At 39.0% G+C, this 27,960-nt stretch overlaps 1 protein-coding gene across 1 annotated transcript; it reads right to left on the reverse strand.

Annotated features, from left to right (window-relative positions):
• Window positions 1-8,883: 8,883 nt before the first annotated feature.
• LOC135702501 (uncharacterized) lies at window positions 8,884-27,657 on the reverse strand. Its single transcript, XM_065223572.1, has 3 exons — window positions 27,077-27,657; window positions 9,506-10,246; window positions 8,884-9,437 (listed from the first exon to the last, which is right to left on the reverse strand). Exons 1-3 carry the CDS (start codon window positions 27,194-27,196, stop codon window positions 9,012-9,014), a joined length of 1,287 nt encoding a protein of 428 aa, XP_065079644.1. The 5' UTR covers window positions 27,197-27,657; the 3' UTR covers window positions 8,884-9,011.
• Window positions 27,658-27,960: the final 303 nt, after the last annotated feature.

A 27,960-nucleotide genomic window follows, 5' to 3' on the forward strand; every position in this document is an offset into this window, starting at 1 on the left:
CTGTTACGGATTTGACCACAAACGTTTGGTTGCTGGGGGTACATTATCAAAGAGTTTTGGGGGTGATGTGGCTGGCAGCAAGGCGAGCGAACGTTCAATGAAAATTAAAAGGACTATTTTGCCGTGATGATTGAGTAATGCTGAGCTATTAGGGTATTCAACACGGATACGATGGCGAGCTGTATGTTGTTTGGAACGAGGGTGACACGCTTGGCATAGATGACCCACAGCGACTCACGAAGAGCTACTGAATCCGATCAGGCTTCTTCCTCTTTCTTAGGTGAATGGACGCTCATGTGAGCTGCAGCTCGCTGCTTGCCGGCAGCCTTTCGTTGTGTAATGGAGAACAATGTTCAACGCCACGCGCCGAAAGCACTGCTGCTAATGACGACCAAGTGGACCCACCACACACGGTGATTGAATAAGGACCATTCGGTGTTACGTTTTCCCGTTAGGATACGATTAAATTGGCAGTGTTGAATGTTGAACGGCACGGGAGCAAAGTGCTAGCTGATCACAATAAAAAATATCTGACTCATAGCAATCTTTGATCACCGTTCAAAAATTTTGCTTTGCTCTTGATCTTGAATTTCTTTCATAGAACTTGAACGGCGATATTCTATTGGGAGAGCTGACAGCCGTTTCTTTTTGAGATTATATGAAGTATTGCCAACTGTGGCAAGTTTAATCTTGGTATTCTAGAAACATTCCAGAACTTCTGCGCAGTTCCCTGAACTTCAACGAAGTTTTCTTTAATTTCTTAGAATTTTCCTAAAGATCTATGAAGTTTATTGAAATTCTAGAACGTTCCCTGAACTTTAACGAAGTTTCCCAAACTGTAACGAAATTTTCTGAAATCAAATAGTGTTCTCTTAATGTCTATGAATTTTTGTTGCCTATTTCCGCTTGCCTTTATTATTTTTGGTTTTTTTTTTGGTAGTTCAGAACTAGTATGCAGTGATGCAAAATATCATGACACTCACTCGACGCTCGTCAACGCATCAACCGGTGGAGGCGAGCCAGCCTCAGGCTGAAAGCCTCCTTAATAAAGATAAATCAATCAATCGCATCAACCGACTGTCGCTGACAGAACGTTTTGTCACGCAGTGAGAGGTAAAGCTATGGCGGTCACTGCTCACAGGCAAAGCGTAACACTCGCTGATAATGTAAAGCACAACGAAAACAGTGAAGACTTCTACTGTACGATGATGAGAAAAAGCGAAACGACAGAAGAAAATGAAAACAATATTGCGCGCTTCACACCAAATTGGACTAATAAGCGTGATTTCACTTATTAAAAAGTGTGATAAAACTTCAAGTTTACGTCTAATCGGCTTGGTGCACTTATTCCTTGTGATGCAGGCAACGTGCACTTTTATCATACTTTTTGCATTTTTGGGACAGTCCAGTTTCAGATGCAATCAGCAATACCTGCGCATTCCAAGATCGTCTCGGCACGCGCGACTGTGTGAGTTACAAACAAAGCTGGCAAAACTAAACGGAAGCTGTTGGACTCACTCACCAACACACCCACATAAGCAAGCAAAGTAGCAACTGCTTCAAAACGAGCACAGATGAGTGTCGCAATTGTCGGGAATGACCAGATCAGTGATGGATCACTACTGAAGACGACATTCACCAGTTGCTTTTTACTTCTTTCGTCAACTTGATGGATGGTCAGGGAGAGTGCTTCCATAAGCACATTGATAGGAATGTACCAAGCGTTACTACCATCAGCTGTTTGACGATCCTGATTGTGATAGGTCGCAACTCTGCCAGTATGATTATAAATGAGATTAGAACTATTAGAACAGTTCGAAAAAGTAGTGTAAACTTCTGTTCAATATGATGCACATAAATGGAGCATCACATATCATATAAGTTTACATTATATATCATGTAAAGTTCTGACACATTTCATGCAATGTAGCAAATATTGTATACAAAAGCCCATTGTTGCAAACAACATTGTTTACAAGTTGCTCGGTTGCGTGAAATGAAATACAAGTTTACGTGAATGAATGTTTACATCACAATTAAAATTCAAGATTTTTATCTGTGTACACCCTTTAAGTTTTTCGCCGAGATTCCAACAGCCGAGTAGTTCTGCAATTTATTTTGCTGAGGTTCAGTAAAACAATTGCCGAGACTCAGCTAACAAATATCATTTTGCTGAGATATCAGCTAACAAACAGATATTTTGCAGATATATCAGCAAAATTAAATGCCGAGGTAATCGGCTGTTGGCGATTTTACCGAGCTAGATTAAGTGTGTAGCTTCAATGGAAAGATGGATGAGACTTCCGGAGAAAATTGGAAGCAATTTTCAGGAACTGTCCGATAAAACTTCCGAAGACTTTACCCGGAGAAGCCAGAAGAAACTTTCCGACTGGAAAATGCAAGAAACTTCTGAGGGAAGTCACAAGAAATTGGGAAGTTTGACAAAATAAAACTTTCGGGAAAAATTGGAAGATGTACTAGCAGAAGTTGGAAAAATAATTCCAGGGAAATCGGAAGAATTTTCGACTTGAAATTTTTTACAACAGCTGTTTCCCGATTCCTGGAGTAGCCAAAAATAGCATGGAAATGGAAACAAAGCTTTGAAATTTTCTGCAAAATTGAAAACATGCATGTTTTTTGATAAAAAAAAAGTTGATTCCGTCGTCTTCATCTTTAAACATAATATTTTTGGCTCAATTTTGAACCAAACTTTACTAGAACATCCAAATTAAATATGGCCAAATTCATGTCGTAGTTGAAACTCCGTTACTGATCAAAACTAGTGAAATTACACAGAGAAGCACATAGATGTAGATCTTCAATATACAAGTTCACAAGTTTTTCTCTTTATAGATCAGTAACGACGCCGGCCACGTCCTCAAGGTCTTTGGGTAGGGGAAGAATGATTAGTTCGACAATCGTTGTTACTGAAGACCGTGTTGACCTCTGCATGCCCTAATAATAATAACCATAAAAAAGTGCTTAGCGACGTGTTCGGGCTATCATCCAAACCATTTTTGGAATAGTTCTACCATTTGGGTTATCGTTCGTGTATGGTATTTGTTTATTAGGGTCTTCACAATTGCCACGGGAAGGATAGTTGTGTTAGTGGGTAAGGTTATTTTTAGATCCGGATTCACTGCGGTAAGAGACGCGATCAGTGAGAAGCAGCAAACTGTTTGTAATTTAAATCTACTCAGAGAAAAAAATACCCTAAATTTAAGTTCTTTTTGCTTAATATTGGGTAATTTTGAGTATTGCATCCCACTCTCACTTTTTGTTGTTGTCAAAAACGGAACGAGAGATTCGATTTTCTCATGACTATCGTTCAATAAGTTACTAGTGAGTATATGAGAATATAACCTCAAATTGAACTTACTTTTGGGTAGAACATACTCACGAGTAAGTAATTGTTTTTGTCAAAGTCAAATGTAAACTACCAAAAGCGGAGATGAGTGAAAAGAACTTAATTTTGGGTAATTTTTCGGTTCCGTGTAGTGGGGAACAATCGTCGCCTACCTCGCATAACTGGTTCCAAACCGATGTCAATCATACAAGGTCTGGAACAACAGGCTGGTGTTAGAAGCAAAAATGCTGTGAACTTAGCTTAGCAAGCGAATGACGATGACACGACAGCGCAACATTTCATGCTGCGAATGGCAGACGTGTCTTCACAGAAAACAGCTGTTTCATATAAAAAGATAAACATTGCCATGAAATACGAACTAAACATTTCCACATTTCAGTAATACCAATAAGCCGGTTGGGACAGAACTTGTATAATTGGGTTCTTTAAGGGTATTGAGGTTAATGCATATTCGTAATCTGCATTAAAAATGGAACCCAAACCCAAAATTTCATCAATTTTGGCACACTGGAACTATTTTAAACAACTACGATTACATTTGCAAAAATCACCTAATTAGCGCCCCTCGGTGTCACTTTGTATGGGAGCGAGCTGTCAGTTTGTCAGTTTAGTGTCAAACAGTGAAGTTATTATTTTGCTTTAAATCATGATTTAAAAATCGAGATGAAAGTGCGTGGGGTTGAAAAAAATATCGCTGTGCCCAGAAAACGAAGCTCTTTCAGATGATATATAAAAACCGATATATTTTTCAAAATTAAAGAACCCAATTGACATATGACAACGATGGTTTGCTGATGTTAGCAACCAAATTCACATGTGGAAAAATCAATGAACATAAACAGGTGAGGCCCAGTCAATTTGTCGTCTCTTTCGACCTTCTACAGCAGAAAAGGTAACCACTGAAGAAATGGTTTTAACCAAAAACTAATTGCCGTTATCCTACAAGTTCGTCAAAGTACAAGGCCTTGGAAATATTTATCTAGGTTCAAGATCCCTAGACTAAAACCGAAGACAACATATCAAGAAGACTGGCAACTCTTCCATTTGCTCAAACGACCGGTATCACTGAAACAAATCGACATGTACCGTTTATTGGATCCATCTTATAACATAGCAATGTCAGGAGATTTATTCATTCTATGTGATGATTGATAGATTCCAATGGATTATCACTTAAAAACTATGACTGCGATATGGAATGATTTCTATCGTAATTTCACATACTTAGTACTTGATAATACTTTGCTTCGAACGTGGTTAGCGATAGGTAAGATGTATATGAATATTGTCTGATATATTTCATGGTGAAAAACTGTTGATATGTCATGGGTGGGAACAGGCATCTAGAAACTAATGGAAAATCATATAAGTTTGCACTATGAGCAAATCGAGTAAAATGTACCTGTTTTCATGATGAATATTGCTCACTAAAAGATATATCATATAAGATAATCATGTATATTTTATTGGAGTTGCTTTTAACGATTTTTGACGTTTGTTGATATGTCGCGTGTAAACAGACATGTAGAAACTATTGGACTGTCATTTAACTTTGCAGTATAGGAAAACATGTATATCTCATTGGAATAGCTTCCTTTGATTTTTGAGGTTTGAATATTGTAAAAAGATCTATCCCAATCATTAAATAGTCATATAGATTTGCCTTTTAAGAAATCCAACAGCAAACATTTGTTTTGGTATGTTTTTCTGGAATGAACATCGCTCCCAATAAAATACATCTTACATAATTGTTCTTTATAAATTATTGAAACAATTTTCAACTATGTCATCGTACACTCATTAGAATGATTAGTCGAACTAAATATTGCTAACAACAATGATACTGTAATAAATAATCATTGTTTGTTATTGTTTCATAAGATAAGGGGTTCCGGAAAAGAATGTTTTGAGATTTAAAAAAAAATTATTCTACTGCAATATTTATTTGCTAAGATTCTAATTGTAAGCCTTCTACACGGCTAATTCAGATTCCAGCACTAGTACTCGAACTTCATGAACCAGTTCCATGAACTCATATAATGTAGTCGTTGTTTTATTGCACACAGGAGCATTAATTATGATTTGAATACACGACACCACCGAAACGGAGCATATATTGGTCAGTGCTATTTTTCTTCACTCTAGCAAAACGAGCATAACGTTGCTCTATATTCCATGTTGGGAGAGCTGTTATTACTTCATGCTAATTGAACGAGCTCAATATTGAAGTCAGCCGTGGCCCAATGGAATCGAGCGCAGACACGAAAAGCATCACAGCTCAACAGTTCTGGATCGAATCCCAAATCAACTACAATAAAAAAACACAACTGTGAAAGCTCCCACTGCCTGGTGTTTATTTTTCGATTTATTTTTAGAAATCGATTAAATATATGTGTCAAAAGAATAAGTAAATTTCATGTGATTTTCACATAAACTTTACTTCGATTGATTTATGACACATATATTATATTGTGGTGAAAAGTAAAGCTTATGCTTATGGGTTTCAAATCCATTTCAGTTAATTATTATAATTTGACCGATTTTCATTTATCACATGGCGATCATATAAAAGTTTTCAAATTATCAGCATTGTCAATGTATCAGATATTCATATAGAATTTACCTGACACATTTTCAATCATATCATTTTCAATGGATTATCTTATAGCGCAAAATTATTAGACTTCCACATAACAGGAATATGTCAAATTGGTTCAGTGTATGAGACATTGTGCCTCATCTGCCGCTCAAAGGTAAATGCTTCGAACGAATTGGATAGCAAAGGTTCCATCCTCAGAAGAAAGGTTTGTGTATTTGCTCATTTTTCTATGCGTTGCTTCCACCTTCGCTCGAGCGCAGCGCTACCATAGAGGTAACTCTAAGACCAGAAGGTCCCGAAGAAACGAGCTCAACTTTTTGGCTCAGCTCTGGTACTATCTTCGGTCCCAAGCTTATCGATGCACCCCTCGAAACATAGGAAAATACACGAACCCCTCATTTTATCTGTCAAACTTTCATAGCGAATCAAAACAAACATAGTGTAGTACTAGAATTTTGACTAGAATGGAGTACGTTAATCGATTTGCTTGGGTCAAGTAGTGAGCCAATTAAAAATCGTTAGTTTCGTATTGATTGTTGGCGCTACTGTATTTGTCGCTCAGATTCAGGCAAAGTTGCCAGCCTTCTTGATATGTTGTCTTCGCTAAAACACTGTCCAGACTGAGGTCATATAAAACGGTCTTGATGACATTTTTCTTGGCGATCTAAACATTTATGGCTCCAACCGGTATTATCCTCGGATTAATCTTCAGCTGCTTTGATGTCGACGTCAGAGTTAATCAACACAACTCTAAATAAAATTTTGCCGATCATTCGGTGACATTCGGGACGGTATTAAAGGATAATCCGAGTTGGAGCTTACCGCCATTAGTATTGTTTTAGCCGAGCTGGTAATTGTTTGCCGAGATTTAGACAACGAGTACTCGGCAAATAATTTTACTGAGATCTCAGCAAGTAAGACGTTTGTTTGCTGAGATTCAGCAAAACTTTTTCCGAGACTCACCAACCAAACGTTATTTTTACTGAGATCTGAGTAAAATATGTTTACCTGGAGGCTGTGCAAATCTCAACAAAAAAAAATAAGTGTGTAGATATTGAAAAATGTTCCAAGTCCAACATCTAAACAGCATAAAACACGACAAAAAAATATTTTTGATATCGCATCAAACTGATAACTCTAATACCCCGTACAGACTATGGCTTATATCATGTAATATAGGCTGTCTTGCAATGAGCACTCATACATCTAGTTTTCAGTGGAAATCCTATGTATGAGTGCTCATTGCAAGACAGCCTATATTACATGATATAAGCCATAGTCTGTACGGGGTATAAGACTAGTAGGCCCCGAAGAAACGTTCATAATTTTTTGGCTCAGCTCTGGTACTCTCTTCGGTCCCAAGCCAATCGATTCACCCCTCGAAGCATAGGAAAATCCACGAACCCCTCATTTTATCTATCAAACTTTCATAGCGAATCAATACAAACATTGTGTAGTACTAGAATTTCGACTAGAATGGGGTACGTTAATCGATTTGCTAGGGACCAATAGGCTAGTCAAGTAGTGAGCCAATTTAAAATCGTTAGTTTCGTATTGATTGTTGCTTCAATCGTGTAAAAAATAAAGTGTAATATTACTTACAAAAAAGGACAAAATTATCATCAATACAGTCCATGAACCGAGGGGGGCGACACATCTAAATCTCAAGTCTAGATGCTCAACAAATCTCACACTAGTGAATCAATCTTCGAAAAATCTTCTTTCATTTCTCGCATCTACTTGCATCGCACATCACCTTTTTGCAGGAAATCTGCAGAATCGTCATCAATCTTGTTTCTATCTACTCAGCGTGCGCGCAGCTAGCCACAGCACAACAAAATCTTTCCTGCATCGTAGATAGAGTCACCCCCCTCGGCATGAACTGACATTATGCTGCTTTTACTGCATTTGTTTATTTTTGTGGCCATAAAAATTACATGAGATTTGCGACATGATTGAAGCATAGAGGTAACTCTAAGACTAGAAGGTCCCGAAGAAACGTGCTGAACTTTTTGGCTCAGCTCTGGTACTGTCTTCGGTCCCAAGCTAAACGATTCACCCCTCGAAACATAGGAAAATCCACTAACCCCTCATTTTATCTGTCAAACTTTCAGAGCGAATAAAAACAAACATTGTGTAGTACTAGAATTTTGACTAGAATAGGATACGTTAATCGTTTGCTTGGGACCAATAGGCTAGTCAAGTAGTGAGCCAATTTAAAATCGATAGTTTCGTATTGATTGTTGATTGAAGTGCATCCTCTTGGATGTAATATTAAAATTAATTTTTTGCTGTGTATGTCCTGTATGCACATAAACTTCTTTGAATAAAAAATAAAAATCTTCATGCGTGTCAAGTGTCAATGTTCCTGTTCTAGGATAAAAATGTTGAACCGCAGCTAATTCTAGTTTTATTATTTTTAATGTATAACGAACATGATAACTCGGCTCTGTAAGCTTTATTCGATTGAGCCTGTAAAAATAAAGTAACTAACAAAAAAAAAACTTGCGGCAATAATGCCGAAGTCAGGGAGTCCACGGTCCAAAATATGATCAAGCTCGGTATTAGAACAAAACAATTGTCTACAAATAAGCTCGCAGATTTTTTAGAACATCATCAAATTGCGTGTATCAAATCAATCCCATCAGCGTAGCAACATCTCATCTTCCATTTAGCGTAGAAACATCTCATTCCATCTAGACAAGCAAAAAACCTTCCTTTCAACTTCAATTTTACCATCGGTAGAACAGTTAAAAAAATAACAAAACGTTTCGGTGAACACAAGACTGAAATTCTAAAACAAGCGTAGTAAATGTTGTAGACCTGATGCCATTATACGAGTAGAACAAAAAACCAAAATACAAATCTTTGTCTATACACTTCACGAAATAAAACACGATCGTTAGAGTACTCTATACCTGCTTGTGGAACTGTTTTATTGTCTTGTCACATTAACAATTTACGAACTACCTGTTGCAATGTCTACCACATAAATTATGCTTCTTAAACCATCGAATACTGCGTTGCCGTTACCTACCGCTAAGCTTACAGGATACCACCATCGACCAGTTCCAGCAAGATGTCAGTCATCTTCCGCCGGCACAGTTCGTTCGGTGGGACATTCAACTCCGGTGGCGTAGGGGCCGTTTCCAATCCACTGACATACAAATCGGGAGCCTCCTCCGACGAACAGGTACTGATCGGAATCATGTCCATAGCCGAGCCAAGTCCAAACTGGGCATAGCTCTTGAACTCGTCCTGTATCTGCCGCAGCAGGTCCGCTTCATCGGTGCACAGATCTTGCAGCGATCCCAGCACCTTGAGTGACTTCACCAACTGCTGGTGATAGATTTCGAGCCAACTCTGAAGGTTGACCTTCCGGATGGTGGCGTCCGTAAAGCAATAGATTAGATAGGCTAAATCCAGTGCCAGCGATCCGTAACGAATCATCTGGAAGTCAATGAAGCATGTCTGTGGGATTAGAGAAAATTGAAATGATTTTTTGCTCCACAGATTATCACCAATGGCTGACGGCTTACCTCAGTAATCGATCCTTTATCGTCGTATCTAAAAAGAACGTTATTGGTCCAGCAATCTCCGTGACAAATAATCGACAGTTTACTTTCCCGGCTAACCAACTCCACCATGTTCTCGAAACAGTTTTCCAAAAACTCCTTCAGCTTATCCAAATACTCCTTCTTGCCGGGAATAGTCTGCGACACCATCTGGATGGCATTATTCGTCAAAATTTCGTAATAGTGCTTATACCAATCGGCGTTTGCATTGGTAAATATCCCTTCCGAAATTTTCAAAGTCAACTTTTTAAACTCATTCGGATGCTGCAGTTTATAAGACAAACTGACGGCGTGATACTTGGACAGCTCCACCAGTAAAGCCTTCATATGGTCCGTCCCGAGTCCTGCAACCCGGTCCGGCATGGTAAAGTGACGAACCTGCAAATCCTCCAACATTACCAGGTCATTCTGCGCCAAGTAGCACCGGGGGAATGCCAAGAACATCAGACTGCTGTCTTTGGTTTTGCGCTTTTGGAAAGCAATATATTCCGGCATAATGGAATTATAGAATACAACCTCATTCCGGAACAAGGTATCGCTTTTGAATGCTTCACGTTTTATTTTACAAGCCGGAAGTCGCTTGCAGATTACTGTTCGTTCCCAGCGAAGCTTCTTCGATCCATCATTGGGTCGGGTGTAGCCTTTCAGCTTGATCCGGAACAGGGCAGCGGTGTAATTGTCCCCGCGACCGGAGCCTTGGGCCTCCTAGGGGAGAAAAGAGATACATTTGTTTAGTAGTACTTGATTATACGATGGTTAAAGTTAAGCGTGTTCTCCGGCAGAAATTTCCTGCAGAGATGCACCTGTGTACGAAATGTTTATATGGACGTGGAAAACGGAATTTCATCCTTGCTTCATTTCATCAATGGGAAGCGGTATATATTGTTTGACGGAATTAAAAACAATTGTTTCTTATGTAAAATTATTAATTTCAACCCGAATGGTCGATTCTTGGAATGCTTGGATTCATCATATCTCCTTAAAGTGTAAGAACAATAAAATTATATGATGGATGTTGTCAAATGTCCTACAATATGTGTATTTTCACCGTCACTTTCGATTCTAAGATAATATGGCTATTTTCCAGGAAAATAATTTCATACATTATATTACAGCCATTCCATAGCAAAACGGTATAGTGGTTCTAAGAATTTCATAAAAATTTGTAGTTTTGTTCCTTATTGCAAAATATTAGACCCGTATTTTATTTTATTTTGTCATTAGGGTGACCATTTCCATGTTAGGGTGGTCTAAAAAATCATTTTTATTCCAACAATTTATAACTTTTATTTTCAATTATTTATAACTTTTGAACCACAAAGATTTGAACCGGTTTCAAAGATCAGAATTTCAAATGAAAGGTATTTAAATATACTTTTCAGGATAAATATAATGATATTAAAAAAATGGGATTTTGTATTGAAAATTATTGAATGTATTTGTTTTTTATTGTTTTCAAGGTTTGTTGGCAGAGAGCGTAATATCCTTTAAAATTAAGTATTTTTTACATTACATACCAAAAAATCAGTGATGTGTTTTTTTTTGAGCTATATCTAGGGGCAAGACAGCTTTCAATCATGAGTAATTTTTGAGCAAATCTTGAGCAACTCTGAGTTACTCGCGTTGCTCAATAATGAATCTCGTTGTCAAAATGCCATCGCAGCAACTCAGTCAACGAGACATAAATGTGAAATATTTGTCACACATGTTTATTCGTAGAAACGTAGAAAGTTCAAAACAATTTAGTAATCTGCTGATATCTTGTTGTAATTTCCTATTGTTCTGTCGTATCCGTTGATTACTTTGGTTAGCCATATTTAAGGAACAAGTCGCTAGATTTTTTCCACACATCGCAGTCTGTCTCTTCAGTAATAGTGAAGCATCATTTCAAATTCCATTTTGCAAACTGAAAGTATACTCCGAATGTGAATATTCTTTCAGATACGTTATGGAGAATACATATACCTACATTCGTTCAAAAAACAAATAAGTTGTTAAACCATATAAAAAATTATCATTTATTTCTTCATGAGGTACAATGTTTACGATAATGTCGACATGATAAACATATTCGAAAGACGAAAGGATGTGTTTATATGAGTTATAGGTTATTGTCAAAATTCATTTCAAATTCTGAGGTTGTACTGGAACTGTTTCGATATGTGATTATTTCATAGGGATGTGCAGGTGGCTCAATCGGTTTCAGGGCCGTAACTACATGTACATTGGAACAACAAACTTGAACAGGTTTCTCTCCTTATTTACATGTTTGTGTTGACGCTCACTTAAACCAGAATAGTTCTAGATGATCTGGGAAAAAGAAAACTTAACGACGGTATAAGTTATAACACTATGCTTCTCGTTACTACTGAATGTCTAAATAAAAGGATGACGTTGTTTGAACGTAGACAAACGTTTTCAGCATGCATCAGTATCTACACATAATAAAAATGTTTTTCCTAGAGGCTATTATGAAGAAACTTAACTTACTTGAAATTGAAAAAAAAATCTGTTTGGAAAAAGTAAAATTCAAGCTACTTCGTTATTTTTCGAGGAAATACGAGTAACTCACAGCTACTCAATGTAAATATATTAGCTCAGAGTACAGCTGACTTGCCCCTAGAGCTATATATTTTGGAAATTATTAAGTTTAGGGTTTTTGCTCAATACTTCTATGTGACTAGACTATCATATTTAATTGTTGGGAAACCGAATTACCTCCGCGTTCGATATCGTCCAGTGCTCCCCAACACTCGCCGGTAAAATTAGGGAAAACAAAAAGGCAGCTATTCCCAGTGCTGAGTACATGTCTCCCTTGTTCTTCGTGGAAGATCTTTTCATATTTTCACACAAATTAACACGCACCCCGATTTACTAAAACACGGGCAACAAGCACTACATTTATTATAAACAACTAATTAAAACACATTTATTTCTTAAACTCTAGCGTTGTTTTTTTTAGTCCTAACACACGGTCGGTGGTCTGTAGATTTCTACTTTAAACAATATCTACTGGTCATCGTCTAACCACGATCGCTACCCATGCGATGTTTTCGCTCGGATCCATGACAGTGATCGCTCCCGTTCTCGCTCCTGAATTGCCAGTTATCGAACTCACCACTGCAGTCTCTTACAACCACCGACAAACCGACATGAAACTTAAACTTAACTCTTGATCGATAATCCATAACGGCGGATTCAAATGAGCAGCGATCCCATATGTCATCATCCCATATAGAAATTTGTTATCTAGATAAAAATAATTTGCCCGAAATAGATTAGACACAAACCAACTCATACATTTTGTATGCGTGTCTCGATGCGTGTTCGTGGCTAGGATACACATTTTTCGCTAACATGGCGGCAGATGTCAGATGTTGTCACATGTTGTGCTTTGATCAGAAATTTGAAGATACTTTGTATGGTCATTCGTGTCGGTTTGTGGTGTTACAACGACGTATGTATATACCAGCGAAACGATCCAATCCTGCTTGCCTGGTTTGATCGATGACCATCTATCCTCTGCTCAGTGTGTAGATGAGAACACAATAAGCGATGCAGCAACCTCGTTGAAAGTTGGTCACATTTGTGCATAGCCAATCCTTTTCTAATGGGAACGGGAAGGGAAAGGATTTGGGTCTACGCTGACGTCAACGTCGTGGCTAGGCAACAAAGACAGTTTTTCTACTGGACGTTTCATTATACCAGTGTTTGTTTTCAGCGTTACAACACGCACTACTCCATCCTTTCCTAGACGCAGTTCAACCACCGACAAACCGACAAGACACTTAATTCTGACTTATGCCCGAAAATCGTTAACGGCCGATTTAAATGTGCAGTGATCCGAACTGTCAAACCCATAGGATTTTTTTATCTAGATAAAAATAATTTGTCCAGAATAAATCAGACACGAACCAATTCATGTCGGTTCGTCGGTGGTTCAACCTCTACACTCATAAAATTCAACACATTTTTATTGGCGAAATTCCATGTAAAATTCCACATGATTTTCATGTGTCCATACATAAACAGAATCCACTCAGGCTGTGAACCATTTGCCGAGTTAAATTTAACTCGTGGTTAAAAGTGACATTTCGAAAGTTATTTTCTATGTTCGAAAATCCCTGTGCTGTCGATCGACCGGTTTTCGAGCAGAACTTAGGCTGTGAACCATTTGCCGAGTTTAATTTAACTCGTAGTTAAAAGTGACATTTCGAAAGTTATTTCTTATGTTCGAAAATCCCCGTTCTGTCGATCGACAGGTTTTCGAGCCATGGTCGTCAAAATTTAACTTCTTGTCTGTCAGAAATAACCATGCTCGGATAGCAGGGTTAATCAATAACTTTCCATCTGTCAAATTTTAACCAAAAGTTAAAAAAAATCGCCAAATGGTTCAGAGCCTTAGCCAAGGTTGTCAAAATTTAACTTCTTGTCTGTCAGAAGTAACCACGCTCGGATAGCAGGGTTAATCGATAACTTTCCATCTGTCAAATTTTAACCAAAAGTTAAAATAATCCACCAAATGGTTCAGAGCCTCAGAAGTACACTCAAAAAATTCCACACGTCATCATCATGTGTCTCACACTTAATTTTGCGCATATTGTGAAACACATCCATTTCATGTGTGAATCTTATGCTATGAACCATGCCTGAACACTATGGATTTGAATTGTGACACACTTGGATTCTATGTGCCTCATATGGTGATATCAATAGCTTTGCACACCATAGTTCAATATTCTACTTTATCGAATTCTACTTTACCGACTCTAAAAATGAATCGACAAATATAAAAACAAAACTGCCAGAGGCCAGAGCTTTCACATATATTTTTAATGGGTCTGATTTGGGATTCGATTATGGACTGTTGGGGTATGCTGCTGCCGGAGTCTTCGTTCGATCTCACTGTGCCACGGTTGTTCTCATATATGAGGCAGGTTGATAGGATAAAGTCACAACTCTTGTTATCGATGTTTACCTTTCTGAGCAAGCAATTCACATCGTATTGAAATGCAAAACACTTTAAATCCATCTGTTTTGAACAGTAGCGTGATTCAATGTGCAATACACTTAAATAGATAGTGAAAGATTTTCAACATTTCAAAGTTTGAAACACTATAAATTAACGTGTATAACACATTGAACCAAGGTGAAATACATTTAAAGTAAATGTGATTGTGCATTTAGAAAATCAAGTGTTTAAACACTTCGATCAAACGTGTGAAATTTTTTGAGTGTACATATAAAATTGATGAGTCAAATGAATAGTATGTGTGGTTACACATGAATATTATGTGTACACATAAGAACTATGTGTTCGACACATATATATCATTTGTTTATCACATTGCAAAAAATCATGTGTGGGACACATAAAAATAATCATTGAATTTTTATTAGTGTATGGTTCAACGATCCGTCCCATTCGCCACTTCATCGGTGGCAGATTATCGGCTTCCAGCTCTTAGACAAGACATTGATCGAAGTAGATCGTGCTGGAAAATGACGCGTGTTTATTTTGCTGGCGATTTTCATTTTGTGATTTCAACCATTTTAAGCATGTACCTATAAACAAACTTCCGATTGTTCAAACTATTTATGTCCATGGATTTTTTTTTATATCTTTGTTAAGGAGACTTTCAGCCCTGGGCTGGTTCGTCTTCTGATGGAAATTGATCAGACTATGGCCATCCGTGGAGTGGAAACAAGAAAAAAACGAAGATTCAGGAGCGGTTTTTTTTTCGGGAGCTGTTTTAGCTGATGGGCAACGACGAACCCAAGGTGATGGTGTCAATCGAGCATTAACCTTAAAATACTCAATAGTGATTACAAAGTAAGCATTTTCGAGAGAAATTGGGTCTACCCCTTAAATGAGTAAAATGTTATCCATTTACGAGTAATTAGAAGTACAAAAATAAGTAGTCAGTATTGATTTGTGAGCAACAAATGCTCATAAATAGGTAATTTTTTTTACTCATTTGATGGGTAGTCCCAGTTTTCCTCGAAAACGCTTACTTTGTAGTCAATATTGAATCTTTTATAGTCATTATTGGGTATTTTGCGGTTACCGTATATAATGATACTGAGATACATCAACGCCTACGGGTGCTAAAACGTCAACGCTCTGCTGCCCTCCGAAAGTACTGTAACTCTCGCTCGCCGTACTACAAACGGCTGTTCAATTTTGCGAGTCATAGGGGAAATGTATGTAATGTCGGCCTAAATGCCCCTAATTGGGGCCCCTACATAAATTCAACAATCGACTAAATTTCCAATAGCGACCAAAAATATCCATTAGTAGCGTCCCAATGACGCGTTCATCTAGATAAAGGTGATAAATAGCAGATTTTTAGCGATGGGCCCAATCTTAGATCCATAGGCCAACATTAGAGCCATTTCCCCTAGTTATCGAAATTACAATCGTTTTCTCTATAATCGACACGTGAAACGCACTGACGCGAACCTTCGCACGAATCCGAAAAGTTTTTGGTCGTTTGTCAACTCCAAACGGCAGTGTTCACTCGGCTGTCGACAAAAACAGGCCACTCTCGATGTGTGCTACGCGATCGTCTGTTTTCTCGGCAGCAACCAGTGTGTGGTCTCCTCATTGTTCTTCATCAGCAGTTCTTTCAGTCGATGCGTCGTCGACTTTGGAAAGCAACCGTTTCGTGATGAGTGTGTGAGTGCTGACCACGTTTTGCGTCCATTGCTGCAATGGACGCGCTCTGACCCTCGTTGGCGTACAACAATTTGCCATACAATGAAACTACTGGAAGCGGCTCCAGTTCTGATGGAGGAGGCTTTTTGGATAGCGGAAGATAAAGTGTTTATTGTGTTGTACCTTTTGACTATAGTTTTAAGATGTATTGTGACCAAGAATCCTCGGCTCTGTAAAGTTAATTCGGTTGAGCCTTATCAAATCAATTAACAAACAAAAAAAAAAAAAAAACTCCAAACGGAAGGAAGCCGGGTTGCCTTGTTCCATGTTTCTCGGGAATGACTCACCTAATAGCGAAAGAGAAAAACAGAAAAAGGCGACTTCAAGAGCAAATTTTCATTATGTCGTAAGTAACATTCGCACCAATCCGAGAAAAATAAAGTTTTGTTTTGATGACCGAAAAGTTATTCCTATTTCCAAGTAAACACATATAATCTCATAGTGATAGCAATGTTTAACATATTTAGCAGGGTTTTATTCATACAAATGCAAATCGCTAGCTTTCATGCTAAAAAATACTGGTTTTTGAGTCAAAAGTTATTATACGTCGTTTGGTGGCCCCTATTGTTACTTAAGTCATAGTGTATTTACCAGGATATTCGGGAGAATTATCAATTACGTCTCCTTACGTGCAGCCCATTCATCATTTTAGGACTACCGAAATCATCTTAGCAACAAACAGTTCGATTTATTCACTTTAATAATGAGAAAGCGAAACGACGAACATACACTTTTCACGGGTTTCTCAGCGCTGTTACTTAAGTCAAACGGCATCTCCATAGAAATTGGGTGACTTAAGTAACATCGAAAACTATTTTGATCGGAAGGTGATTACGTCAAAAAGCAATTTGACTGGCAAATAAATTTAAAAATGGGATTTGATCCTATATTCGGACAGTATATAGTGTAATAGCAGGAGAATCGATTGACACTGATAGCTCGACTTTGTTTACCTTTGTTACATTCGACGTAATGAAAATTTGTTCTTGACTTGTTTGCTCGTCATTTCAGGCAAGTGTTCCACGATTTCTCCGCTTCGCCGGCACAAGTTCTGGATGCTACTGTTGGGATACCACGTGATGTGTTTAGTTTCGATATTCCGCGCATTTCAAAAGACATGGTGATAGCCGCAGCACGGAAACTGAAGCTCTAATTTGCCGCCGGACCTGTCGGCACTCCGTCATCAGTTCTAAAACGTTGTGTAGCCAATCTCTGCCTTCCACTTGCGAAGCTATTCAATCTCTCGGCAGAGCAATGTGAGTTCCTCTGCCGCTGGAAACTTTCTTATCTGTTCGCAGTCTACAAAAAAGGAGATAAACGGAATGTTGCAAATTTTCGTGGAATCACCTTCCTATGTGCCAGCTCAAAACTGTTCGAGATTATCATAAATGATGCTCTGTTCGCGTGTTGCAAAAATTATATCGATACAGAACAACACGGCTTTTACCCGAAGCGCTCCGTGTCCACGAACCTGGTGCAGTTTACTTCTAACTGTTTGCGATGCATGGATTCAGGATGACAAGTTAATGCTTCGTATTGTAACGATCAGGAACTTTGTATAAATTTGTACATAATTTGATAAGGTTAAATTAACTACTTCATTCGAGCAGATAAAATGACGTTTACTACCACTCGAACTTCGAAATGAAACATTGTTTTGAGATTTTTTCTTCTAGGACCTCGAGAAAAGTAGCCAACATTTGTGCGTTTCTTAAAAAAATTGAAATTAGTTTGTCCAGTTTTGTGAAATCGCTGGTAGAAAGTCACGCCAAAACTGCTTAACAAAGTGGTCAATTGTTTGAATTAAATTCCTTAGGGTAGGCAGTAGGAAGACACAAGCATTTTTGCTGAAATCTTTCCTAAGACGGGTCCATTTAATTTATGGATAAGGTAGGAAAGGGACAGTCGCACAATTAAACGAGTCAAGTTATCTTTCGTGTCTTTAGATTCACGATAGGACACGAAGGGTTTCGGGAAACGATGGACTTCCGGTTCGTCCGAGTTTTACTTTCCTTTATCTGAGGATTCACGGTCTCGATCATTTCGTCCGTGACTTCCCAACGTTCTTGAAGTGTGCGCGTTTGTTCGTGGTCGTTTTTCCTAGTTAAAGTATGTAATTTAAAGTGATGTCTAGTGTTTAAAATTAGTTAAAGATTTTTGTTCGTTCCTTTAGCTAGTAGAATAAGTGTGCGTGTAGAAAATTGTGTGCGATCAGGAGAAAGGCTAGAGAAATACAGGTAATTTTTGATGTGCTCAATATGCGCTGTCCATGTCCGTGCTCGTGCTTGTGCTCACTGTTCTGATGTAGTCGTGTTGTTAAATCGTTCGCAGCAATTCACCGTGCCCAAACGCAGCCACTTCTCCCCAACGGACGGAATTTCCCGGCAATCGCCAACCGGCCGGAAGCGGACGGATCCGTTACATAATCGGTCCGAGGAGACTCAGGGGATCTCCACGTGGACAGGGTCCACCCGCCGGTTCGTCATCCTACCGGCACGGCAGAGTAACCGCCATCGCATCGGCGTGTGATACGCCATTGTCAGCGAAGCACCTCCATTCATCGGATCACCATCGATGATCACTAAAGAGTGCGTCGAACCCGTCGATAGGTCATCGACTGTGACCATCACGCGAGGGCGCCACGGAGTGATTTTTTGCCAGTCTAAGACTGATGAGCGAGTAGCGCCGAGTTTCCGTGACACGCTTTTCCGGAACTCGTGATGTGGCATTCCCGCATTTGAAACGTAACGTTTTTCAACGCCAACGTCGTTGTCACCAGAACCGCAGACTCGTTTGGAGCTGAGTTGCCGATAAAGTGACGTCACACACATGAACAAGTAGAGCACATGAGCACGTTAGTTAGGGAGAGAGAAATAGCACACACATAGGAGATAGGAGCGAACACACACACAAGTAAACCGAAATCAATTGGAACATGTAAATAAATATACGTAGGATAAGTAATGTTGGAACACCCGTTATGCACTAAATATACCGCCTGAATAGTTCCGTAATAATAAATGTTTTCGTAAAATGACTATCTCCCTAGCTTTAATTGATTGAATGTATTCGACATCACTTCGCGTTCTCCGTTGTAGTTTTCGTGTCCCGTCCTCATGTTGAGAGTTTGAATGTTCGGGAGAGTAGTCCACTTCTAGATCGGAGCGACGTCTAGTGGCAAGTGACGAAACTGCCGATGATGATAAATTATCTTTTGTAGAGGTTCTCACCGACTCTCTGAGTGACTATCGTGTTTGTGGTTTTATGGGGATAATAGGGTTTTCCCGTTTTGGACGTTTAGTTGAAAGCCGGCTTGCCTGATCCGTAAATCCATTCTAGGAAATTTAATGGACTCGCCCTTAGGAGAGTCTCAACCGGGCAAATTTACATTGGGCGTGTGGTCTCCCTTGTGGAGTGGCGCTTAAGCCACACGTTTTTAGAGACGGATCGACCGGGCTGGCTACAGTATATGGATCTAAAAGCTGCATTTGACACGGTGGACCATAATATCTTGCTTGCCAAGCTGGAGATACTTGGCGTCTCGTCAACGGCTGTGGATTGGTTCAGATCTTACTTGGTGAATCGCTATGTACGGGTTAAGATTGTCGCGTCGGAATCGGATATTTTCTCAAACAACTCGGGAGTTCCGCAAGGCAGTAACCTAGGACCGCTACTGTTTTCGATCTGTTTAAACGACGTTGCCTTTCTGATACCATCAGGATGCCGCGTTTTCTATGCAGACGATACGAAAATCTACAAAATTATTAAAAGTCTCTCGGACTGTTGGGATCTCCAGAATATGGTAGGTATTTTTGCTGACTGGTGCTCAAGAAGTTTGATGAAAAATGTAACATTGTTTCCTATCACCGTAAAATCGAACCAATCATGTTTGACTATGTTCTCTACGGACGCTGTCTTGCTCGTGTAGAGCACATAAAGGATTCCGGCGTTACCTTGGACTGCAGACTCACTTTCAGAATCCACTACAATGACATCATCTCCAGAGCTAATGGACAATTGGGCTTTATTTTGACTAAATTGCCGACGAGTTCCGTGACCCGCTATGCCTCAGGTCCAGAGCCAGTCTTGTAAGTGGTCACCGTAGTCGACATATTTTCTGTGATAATCGACTGCCTTTGCTAACAAACTATCAAATTACAGTACCAAACTAAAATGTCATATGACAGGCTCTGTCATACGACACTGTTGCCGAAGACCGCCACGAATGTATGTATTTTAGTTTTTCTCATAATAAGAGCTGCTGATGTTGTGCTTGTGTGAATTCTTAAAATAGCAAACAACGATGTCCTAGTAATAACATTTCTGATCAGAAGTGGTTTAATTTACACCAAATTGAGGAATTAGAACGAAATCACACATGTCATATGATAGTTATTTGAAATTTTTCGTTTTGCTCGAATGTTGTTCTACCGTTTGTGTTGTGTAAGAGAGACGACGGTAGAGCATGAGAGTACGAATAAAAACAGACTGTCGCGCATGACAATGAAGCGAGTGTCGTTAAAAACGTCAACAGTTTCAACCCCTGTCCAGAGCTCTACATTTTCGAAGCTCTAAAATGAACTCGTGTTTTGTTTCTCTCATACATACGTGTTCGACGCTTCATTTCTATAACGCCTAGCTAGACTATTATCAAGAAACGAAAATAAAAAACAGGACGCTTAGAAGGAAAGGCTGGCTGTGGAACTTCTCATCGTTGCTTTGCTCATCGCTTTCAATGTAACTAACGTCGATTTTCTAGTTAAACGAAACCTCATTATGGCTTTCAATCCCCGTTCACGAACTCTCTATCACCGCTCTTTCAATTTGTTTAAAATGCGTTATGTCCCGTTTTCGATCATATTTTTTAGATAAATATATGGATGGAAGATAAATTAAAAATATTACTTGTAATCTTCAAGTGTTTTCACGTGAGAAATGCTTCAAATGTGTTATTTCATTTTCCGTCATATACGTCATGAAACCTCTGTTGATGCGTTTCATAAAAGAGAAAACTATCTTTCGCTCATCCGTTTCACCGAAGCTTGAAAGGAATACCAATGGAGCGACGGGAGAAAGAGAGACAAGCGATTGAACATTACAGTGCCAACATTTCAAAGGGGCGTAATTGCTTTTGTAAACAATGACTTTAGCCGTCAATTTCTCGCGATTGAATGCTTACCTCTCCAAAATTACAATGCTAGTTCCTCTACCTGCTGGTGTCATTATTTTTCATGAGTGAGCTTTTATTCGCGAGAAATCGACGGATAAAGCCATTGTTTACAAATGCAAATACGCCCCTTTGAAATGTTGGCACTGATTTGTTTGTGCACGCCGACTGAGGTTCTAGAATGCTGCGAAGCTGTTCGACTTTAATACCCCGGACAGACTATGACTTATATCATGTAATATAGGCTGTCTTGCAATGAACACTCATACATCTAGTTTTTACTGGAAATCCAATGTATGAGTGCTCATTGCAAGACAGCCTATATTACATGATATAAGCCATAGTCTGTCCAGGGTATAACAGAAAAAGAAAGCCAGCAGTCTCTTCGTCGCATCGATTTGGTCGATTGAAGCTGATATTGTGATTGTGACGCCCTGCTCAGGTCACTCTACTGCTCGCTTGTGCGAGTCAAGTTTAGTTGTTTGGTGCCCTTTCCATGCTAGCTGGATCACTAGAATTGAATCCGTTCAACGCAAGTTTGTGAGATATGCTCTTCGTTTCCTCAACTGGCGTGACCCACCGAACTTGCCACCGTACGAGGAGCGTTGCCGTCTCCTGGGAATCGAACCATTAAGGTGTATTCAGATCTGAGCGATATTTCACGCGCGGAGAGAGATTTTGCGAAGGTACGAGAGGGAGAAAAGTACTAGTTGTCTCTCTCATTCCAACGCAAATTTTGCTCCGCTCCGCTAATGTACGCTTAGATCTGAATACACCTTTAGAGATGAGACGGACGGTCGCTCAAGCTATGTTCGCTGGAAAGCTGCTTACGGGTGACATTGACTGTCCAACACTGCTGGCTCAGCTAAATGTGTATGCCCCTGAGAGGCCTCTTCGTCAACGCGACTTTCTGTTTTTGAATCCACGGTGCCAAAATTATACACAACACGAGCCAATTCGAGCAATCAGCCGGCAATTCAACAACTTCTTTTAAATGTTCGACTTCAATGTATCAGCTGACGTGTTTCGTCATCGGGTACTTGGCCTTTTCCGTACCATTGACCGTAACTATTTAGTTTAAGTTTTATTCATTTAGACAATAATTGTCAGTTGAATTGTTCAATATACAAATACAAAATACAAATACAAATCTCGTTCCGACGGCTAGCGGTAGCGGTTTTCCTTAGTCAAGATCAAAGAGACGTTTCGGCACATTAACTACCTTAGAAAACTTCAAGTTAGCGGCGCCGGTGGTGTAGTGGTAAGCGTCATTACCTCTCACCCCAGCAGGCCTGGGTTCAATCCCAGTCGGTGTCGCCGGGATGTTCTGAGGCATAACATCTCTGATCACGCCTTCCTTCGGAAAGGAACGAAAGCCGTTGGTCCCCGGTTCATGAGTTGATGGGTTGATAGGTAGGGTCCAGGTGTGGGAGCTGCCTCCCTGGCGTCGGTAGCATTGGTGCTCAGCACGGAGAACAAGATCGACGGAAAACAAATCAAGGGGAAAAAAGAAAGCTTCAAGGACTATTCGAGTAAGATCCTTTCTTTTTATTTATATACTTCGTAATATTCTGATTCATATAAATTTCACCAATACAGTACTAAGAAATCAAATTTAAGAACTCGGTTTGCTTAGCAGCTGCCGCTTTTGCTTACTCAAAAAATCAAACATTTTTGGTCGTATCGTCAGCTTGAGGCGAATCCTGACCTAATACCCTACACAATTCTATAACTCCGTAGTACTTATGAGGGTGTCGCTAAGTCGGTGGCCTCTTGTTGAGTTAGTACTATATAAAAATCTCCTTCCCTGTCCCTAATTACGGTAAAGATTGTAAGTTTTGGCTTACCTGCCAGCCTATAGCTGGCCCGATTTACCCCGACGGGACGGCCTCGAGCAAGGGTACTTCCCCCAAAGACGTTCGTTTCTGCTGCTGTTCGGTGGGGCCCTTCGACGACGACGGTTGTTCACGTCAGCTCCAGGTCTGAGCCAAGCGTCTCCTTCTTCACTGTTTGGCTGCCTAGCAGTGGTCCTTAGCGATTAGCGGGTGGATGAGCGAGGCTCCTTTTTTGGAACCCCCCCGACGACGATGGTGACGAATCACACGGATAGAAATCTCCTTATACCTTTTGGCAAATTTCTATTACTGATTATTCATAAAATGTATAAGTCAACTAATAAGCAAACGCCTTGCAAAAATTTAATGAAGATGATGTGTCAAATGAAATGTATAAGCGGTCACACATACCTTTTATGCATTCTTATAGGACATATGTGGTTTGTCTTATGGAATGTTAAGGCTGATGTTTTGGCAAAAATGTATAAGTGAAACACATGAATATAATAATTGATTTTCGTTTCGTGTACTCGCCGTAGACAATCCCGGCAGACACCGCAGTATTTATGCCCAGGTGAACGCTCCTTCGGTTCGACCTGCTTCGTCCTTCCTTGTCTGTTAGCTGTGGTGGCGAGACTGGCTCTATAAGCCCTGTGGTGGCGAGACTGGCTCTATAAGCCACCACAGCGAGGACGGCAAGTGTGATCCGGATCCTTGATGATTAACCGGGGAAGCGAACAAATCCTTCGTGATTAGCTTCCCCTTAATGGCGATCCACACTTTGGTTTATGTACCTCAGTTACAGAACCACGGTTGGCTTCGATCCGCCTAACCACACTGATACACTCCCGGCAATGCTGGGTATTATTCCTCCAGCAATTGCGCGCCGCGAAAATGGCACAAAACTCATTTTTTCCGGGCGAATAATATCGACGGGGCAGAAAACGCGTTCGTAACTTCTCTCCTTGTACTCACAATCACGGACAATAACAAAACCGCCATCATTCTCCTGCAACTGCGTTCGACTGTTATGCTGATTTATGCTTTTGCCTTATTTTGCAGCGAGAGAAGAAATAAAACCTAACTTCATTACAAACGCGAAAGAATTTAAAACGATAATTTTTTCCCTACATTCTAGAACACCTAACATAACTACATTTGAATAAAATTAAAGACACAAACAAAGATTAAAATATGTATTAAAACAACATTGGTGAGTATGTTTAATGAGCGTGCGACCAAAATAAAAACAAATCATGACAGACAAGACACACGCTCATGGAAAACACGTTAAAAGGGTGGTAACCCTTGACGAGGGTTACAAGATGGGCGTGGCCGGAAATAGCGACAGTCATGCTTTTGGTATTCTTGTTAAGATTGGAATTAATGCTCTCCAGCATTCTTCCTGAAAGCAGTCTGACTGAGAATTTCAAAAGAGACGTGAGTGTCACTAGTATCCAATCTACGAAGTATACCGTAACAACGCTAACGCATAGGGCGAAAGGGGTTCAAAATCCAGATTTTTTGCGTTACGTAATGTGTGTACCGTGCCTTAGCGTCTGTTAAGTCTTCCAAGCTATTTTTAACAATCGCACACAAGATTGCTAAATTTAGAGTGATTATCATGTCTGTAAAACATTCGCTTAGAGTGCAATCAAATAAGTGGTGTCCCACATTAATGTACATATGTGTTGGATTTAGTAATTGAGCATCAAAATAAGAGGCTAACGGTAAGGATGTGATCCATTTGGTGAATTTTTACTTAAATTTGACTCATTTCTGACCGATCATGAATCAATTTTGACAAACACCAAAGGGCACACATTGTTTAAAACAAAATTGGTAAACCAGTATTATGAAACAGCACATTTACTAACTAGAAACTGGTTTCGAAATTGAGAAAAGAAAATCTCAAAACCATTCGAAGTCTCTGTTGTATTAAAAAAATTCATCCTTGATCTTGGATTTGTGTTACCTATTATGTATGATGAAAATTTATGTATGTCTGAATAACCTTGGTAATCCTCTTAGAAGTCCTGATAGGATTTCATATTTCCTATGTAAGTTTCCTAAGAATCACCTCTTTTATTTAATTTTTTAAGATTTCCATTTTCTTATAGTTATTTACATTACACTTAAATGCCATGGAATTCTGATTAGAGCAATTTGGAATTCTCCCAAAAATAACTATAAATATATTTGAATCCCCTTGAAATTATCATCGGAATTACCTTGAAAGTTTTCTAAGAATTATCTTGAAATCATCGCTAGAATTTGTATGTAAAAAAACCAATATTCACTTCGTTTCGAAGTCTCTATTCAGGAATCTTTTAGAGTCAGCCTCGGAATTATATTCACTTAGAATTCTTCTCGAAATTTTCATAAACCTCACTTGTAAATTCATTTGGTAAGCTCTTCAATATTCCTTTGAAATTATTCTCAAAAGTACGTATTAATTTTCATCAGAATTCCCACAGAACTCACCTTAAAATTCACTTCAAGTTCTCCTTAGCGAGTTGTAATTCACTTATAAAGAGTGTATTCTTGGAAAATGACGCTTACTTGAAATTTGAAAGGATGATGCTTTAGAGAGTGAAATATGTCATGGTTCAAATATGAGCTTTAAGTTTAGAACAAGAAAACAAAATGGTGTCTTAGAAATTTGGTGCAGTGGCAAAAAACTACATTTAGCTTACTTTTACTTATCTTTCCACTCATTGTTCAATTTATTCACGTGTGACAGAGAAAAACTATTTTTATTTGGGGTAAAATGATTGAGTTTTAGTTTGTTTAGAAAAGTATTTATTTGTTAAGACAAAATGAGCCAAATGTTTGAAGTGAAATTTCTGACTAATTCCACAACATTTTTAATTATAATAGTATGCAAAAAAAAATGGTTTGGTTTCAAGATTCAACAGCAACAATTATGAAATATTTTCCTTGCAAAACCGCTGATTTCAAATATGGGACTGTACCAAATTTTTTAGGCAGCATGTTGATCTCATGACCATTGCTCGAGAAACACCACCGCTCAGATCCTCATAAAAATCAAATATGTACGTTACGAACTAAACATTCTTCAATGAAAATTTCAAGTCATTTAGTATAATAGTTAGTTGAAAAGTTACAGCTGTTTATGTGTGTGCAATTCTAATGAATACACCCTTTATTCTATAGAACTCTTTTCATAATAACTTTGAAATCAGTCAGAAAGGGGAAGACCCAGAAAATGTGATCCTGGGCTTTCTGTACAATTCCGGCCATTTATATCATATGATATCAAAAAGAGTGTTATCGCAGTTTACTGCAACATTTCGTTACAAAAGACTACTAAATGGGCAACACGAGTTATGTCATGAAAAACTAGTGTATATTTGGTTATATTTAATTTATAAGTAAAACACCATTTAAAAAATAGGCAAGCTCATTTAAGCATGAAACAGTTGTTTACTTTTACATTTAAACAATTTGTCATAAGACCTTGAGCCTAAACCAAAAACAGAGAAATAATGTGAAATTGTACCCGCAGTCCGTTCAATCATAGAAGATGATTTAAATGTACCTATATGTACATACTTATATACATCATTCATTGCTTTAATTATACACATACACGTGCATTTAGCTCAGAATTATAATGTTCAATTATTTTGAATTTCAACAATATTCTGATTCATAAAGATCGCAGCTCCTTGTTAGTTGCACTTTAGTAATTATCAAGCATCTTCTAAAAACTTATATCATCAGCTCTGTTCATCATCATCCCTAACTTCTCCGGCAGATAAAAATCAATAACGCCTCCTCATGGCACTTACTTCATATGAATCAATAATCAGATCCGGCTCGAACTTGACGAAAATTTTCTGCAGCATCTGCAGGTCCATCTTCGATGTGGACGATACAATCTCATCGTTATCACTATCGTTGACGCCCATTCTGCTAACCTCTTTGCAAATCTCCACTGTTCACAACGATATTCTTCACTGCACTAGTTAATTCTGATGCTAATGAACAACATCCACCGGAATTATTTCCTCCAGCCGCAATGCAGCAAATGCCGATTCACAAGTCTTCCCTGGTGACGCTTAGTCGGCAAACTAAAGGCATTTGAGATTGAGACATTTGCTGACCACCGACACTGTGAATCAGATGTTTTCCATTCACATTGCAGAATTCAGCTACTTCGGGAAATTCCCCACCAACAAAGGATGCAAACCGCTCGCACACACACAAGCTCAAGCGAGGAAAAACGGGGAAAACTTTTATCGATTCAACCCACTGCCCTAGGCTAGGCGCCGCTTCACTTACTTCGCTTGCTTCGGAAGAAGGGAAATTTCCACCGTCGTCGGTACGTTCAAATCACGCCTCGTGGTATATTTTTCAACCGTCCCGTATGCGTGCCAATGCACTACTGAACATCTCCCAAGATCTCCCTGGACCTCCATCCGGCCGAGCGAGGAACTAAACGAAGAGCAATTTAATTAATGTTATCATCGTTTGAATCAATCTCATCCATTGTGATATCGGCGACAGTATGCGGTATCAGAAAGTGTACGAAGGATCGGTCACAGCAAACAGTGCTGCCATTTTGAGTTCTGTCTTTCTGTTCCAAATTCAAATAAATTTACATTCATTTTTATCCTAGGTGCTGCTGCTACTACAGTCACTTACCAACCTTATTTGTTAGGATATATAGCTT

The sequence above is a fragment of the Ochlerotatus camptorhynchus genome, unplaced genomic scaffold (genome assembly GCF_037179485.1).
Source record: "Ochlerotatus camptorhynchus isolate MF236.1 unplaced genomic scaffold, CSIRO-AGI_Acam_v1.1 ptg000193l, whole genome shotgun sequence".
Lineage (NCBI taxonomy): Eukaryota > Metazoa > Arthropoda > Insecta > Diptera > Culicidae > Ochlerotatus > Ochlerotatus camptorhynchus.